This window comes from Tigriopus californicus, chromosome 8 (assembly GCF_007210705.1).
Source record: "Tigriopus californicus strain San Diego chromosome 8, Tcal_SD_v2.1, whole genome shotgun sequence".
Lineage (NCBI taxonomy): Eukaryota > Metazoa > Arthropoda > Copepoda > Harpacticoida > Harpacticidae > Tigriopus > Tigriopus californicus.
Window position 1 is genome coordinate 2,982,589 of NC_081447.1, and position 2,889 is coordinate 2,985,477.

Here is a 2,889-nt window from a genome sequence, read left to right on the forward strand (position 1 = left end):
TCCCTCTTATCAACAAAGCTACGTTCTACTGGAGGCAATGCATGAGCTAATGGGGATGGTTGGGTTTGAGGAATGGGTTGGGCAGCTACATTTGAATAGGAACGTATTTTGGGAATAGGGGTGGGGCAAGGAATATTAGGGAGGAGAGTTTAATAGAGAATAGGGGTGGATTGGGTATTTGAAGAAAGAGGAAGGAATTGGGAGAGAGGGAGGGAGGAAGTTAAATTGGTTAAGGAAGGGGGCTGGGGTGGGATTAGGTTTAGGAATAGGGTCAGCTCTAAAACTACCTGTGAACATCCCTTCTTCCCATTGTACTTCTCAAGGCCGAACTTGAGAAGGTTTTGACACCATTTAGGGTGATCAAACTGACAGCCTTTTCCTTCATCAGGACAAGGCTGCTTCCGGTAAACAGGACAGACTGTTTTCTCTGACAGTTGTCTTATCCTGCTCTTTTTCAAGAGGAGCTACTACTTCAACCTCTAAATTGGTCAAATCAGTCGACTTCTCAACTACTGAGTCAGCCTCTTCTTCAAGCACCACCCTGGTCTGATTGACCCAAGCAAGTAAAGCCTCTATAATAAAGGGCTTATTGATTACGGAAGGATCCTTCCCTGTTAAGACCAAGTCCAAACATTGTCTAGCCTCTTTGCTGACTTTTCCACAAATAGCTTCCATCATAGATGCAGGAACTATCTATGAGCAGCAAAATGAAGAGTCTAAGAAAAAGAGAAAGAAAACTAAAAGGCTATGCAATCTTGTCCTGAGATACAGGACAACGAAGCAAAATAGGAATGAACTACTTCACATCAAACTGAACATACAAATCTAAGATGGATACAAGATAGCAAACATGAAGTAAGGGACAGAGAAAAGCAAGGAATCAAGAACATATATACACTGTATATGAACACTAGGAAAACAACACAAAAACACAGAAATAACTCAACAAACTGGTCTAACACAAAATGAAATCAATGCACTAATGAACGATAAATCTAACCGTCAAGGACTAATACAATCAAACTAAAGAACTACACACAACGATATGGAACTAGAAATAATACACTACAAATCAGAGAAAAACTGCTAAAGCTAAAGATAAACATAAATGAGCAATAAACATATTAGGTTTTAAAGTAATTCGTCTTACTAAAGAGCCGTGAAAAACCAAAACCAATTGGATTAGATTCTTTTTTTTTAGGAATACCCAAAACTCTAGTTTCTTGGCCTGGACAGGCTTGGCTTTTCAAATTTCCTGTACAATTTTTCATTTCAACAAGAAAACTGATCATTCATTCAATAACTCGGATTTGTGATTACAAGCCCAACCGTTCAGTTACTTTATTCATCATAACATTTCAAATTAGGACTTGGAATCGTGATCGTAAGAAGGTAACGAATAAAAATATTGATTTAGATTAGGTCTTAGAAAAAGCAAGTGTAAGAAGTAATGCTTTTTCATTTTTAGACAAGTGTTGAAATATGTAAGGATTATGAACTATCATTAAACGATCCATTTCATCGAGGAAAAATGGTGTACCAGGTAAGGGGTAGAAATAACAAGTTATTGCGCGTGTCTAAACTTCTTAGTTGTAGCACTTATGCACAGGAGAAAAGAACCAGTTAGACATGATTGATGGAAGTATTGGCAAGTATAGATTGGAGAATAAGAATTTGCGGTAGGTAAGAAATGATATGGCCTTATAACAATGACCAAGAAATGAATTCCTCACTTTTAATCAAAAAACGGAGATAAAATTCGTTTCTTCTAAATGCGTGTAAGAACTTGCCAAGGGTTACAAAGGAATTTCATTTTCTCCTCAAACTAGATCAAAAGTTGAAGCAGAGTTCAGGGCAGTCTTCAATTTTCAAAGATAGGTACGATATTCGTATGATGCATGTACGTACATCGTAGGTTATTGCTATCAGAACATGACTTACTTCAGTATGCATTTACTTAAGAACACAGTGAAAATTGGCGAGGTGAAGCAGATCACCAAGAAGTCACTCACAGGGACCATTTGCACTGCCACATAGGATGCCAATGTTAGGATCCCGACAGTCAGGCCAAAACCAAGGACATGAAGCTTCAGGGAAAGTTCTTTTGGGAGCTCTTGATTGGATTGAGTGACCATGGCCAATCCAAAGACCACCAATTGAACACCGCCTTTGATCAGACACAGTTCGCCGCCGTAAATGGGATTCTCTTTCACTGTGAAGTTAACAGTGACCAGGATTAGATTGGCCAAGAGGGTCGCTCCGATGCCAAGTAAAAGTTTTGCGGAAGATCTATTACTCTTTTGCTCCATCTTGTGTGATGTTGACCCTTGACAAAAGTGATTGATGAACGAAACATACATTTTAGAAATCACGTACTGCTTGTTATCTATGAAACCTAAAAAAGGACCGCAGATTAAGGGGTCAGTAAGACAGTAGTTTTACATGGACAAGTACGAGTAGTCGGCGTAGTACAAAAAGCTACAGAGCCTTTAATTGTCTTTTTTATTGTCAAAGGCAAATTGGCGAAAGTATGGAAAATATATAGGTAGAGGTGGTCATATTCGATACGTGTTGCATGAATAGAATCAGTCATGATGACTGTAACCACGGTTGCAAGGTAGGATTTGAGGTACGAGTATATGTTATTGGTCGAAACTAAATTACGGTTTCAAGATGATATCGAAATAGGGTAGCTTTTCCACTCCAATTCAGGGCTTCTTGAAATTTGAATCCGAAACCTGATTTCATTCTATCGATGTCGATCTCGATCTGTGTGTAGATTGCACACAACTATGAGCTCTAGCTGTCTTCCGGAATTATTGACACGGGTCAACTGTCCCTTGTGCAATGTGGGTGTGCTCTCACCTCGTCATATCATTGTCGGAGGAG

General features: G+C 39.0%; 1 protein-coding gene across 1 annotated transcript in view; it reads right to left on the reverse strand.

The window, feature by feature from the left end:
• The window catches only part of LOC131885955 (uncharacterized), a 5,964-nt gene extending 3,614 nt beyond the window's left edge, over positions 1-2,350 (reverse strand). The window contains exon 1 of the mRNA XM_059234170.1: positions 1,942-2,350. Coding sequence (XP_059090153.1) covers positions 1,942-2,309 — 368 coding nt within the window. The 5' untranslated portion in view covers positions 2,310-2,350. The remainder of the gene's footprint in view (positions 1-1,941) is intronic.
• Positions 2,351-2,889: the final 539 nt, after the last annotated feature.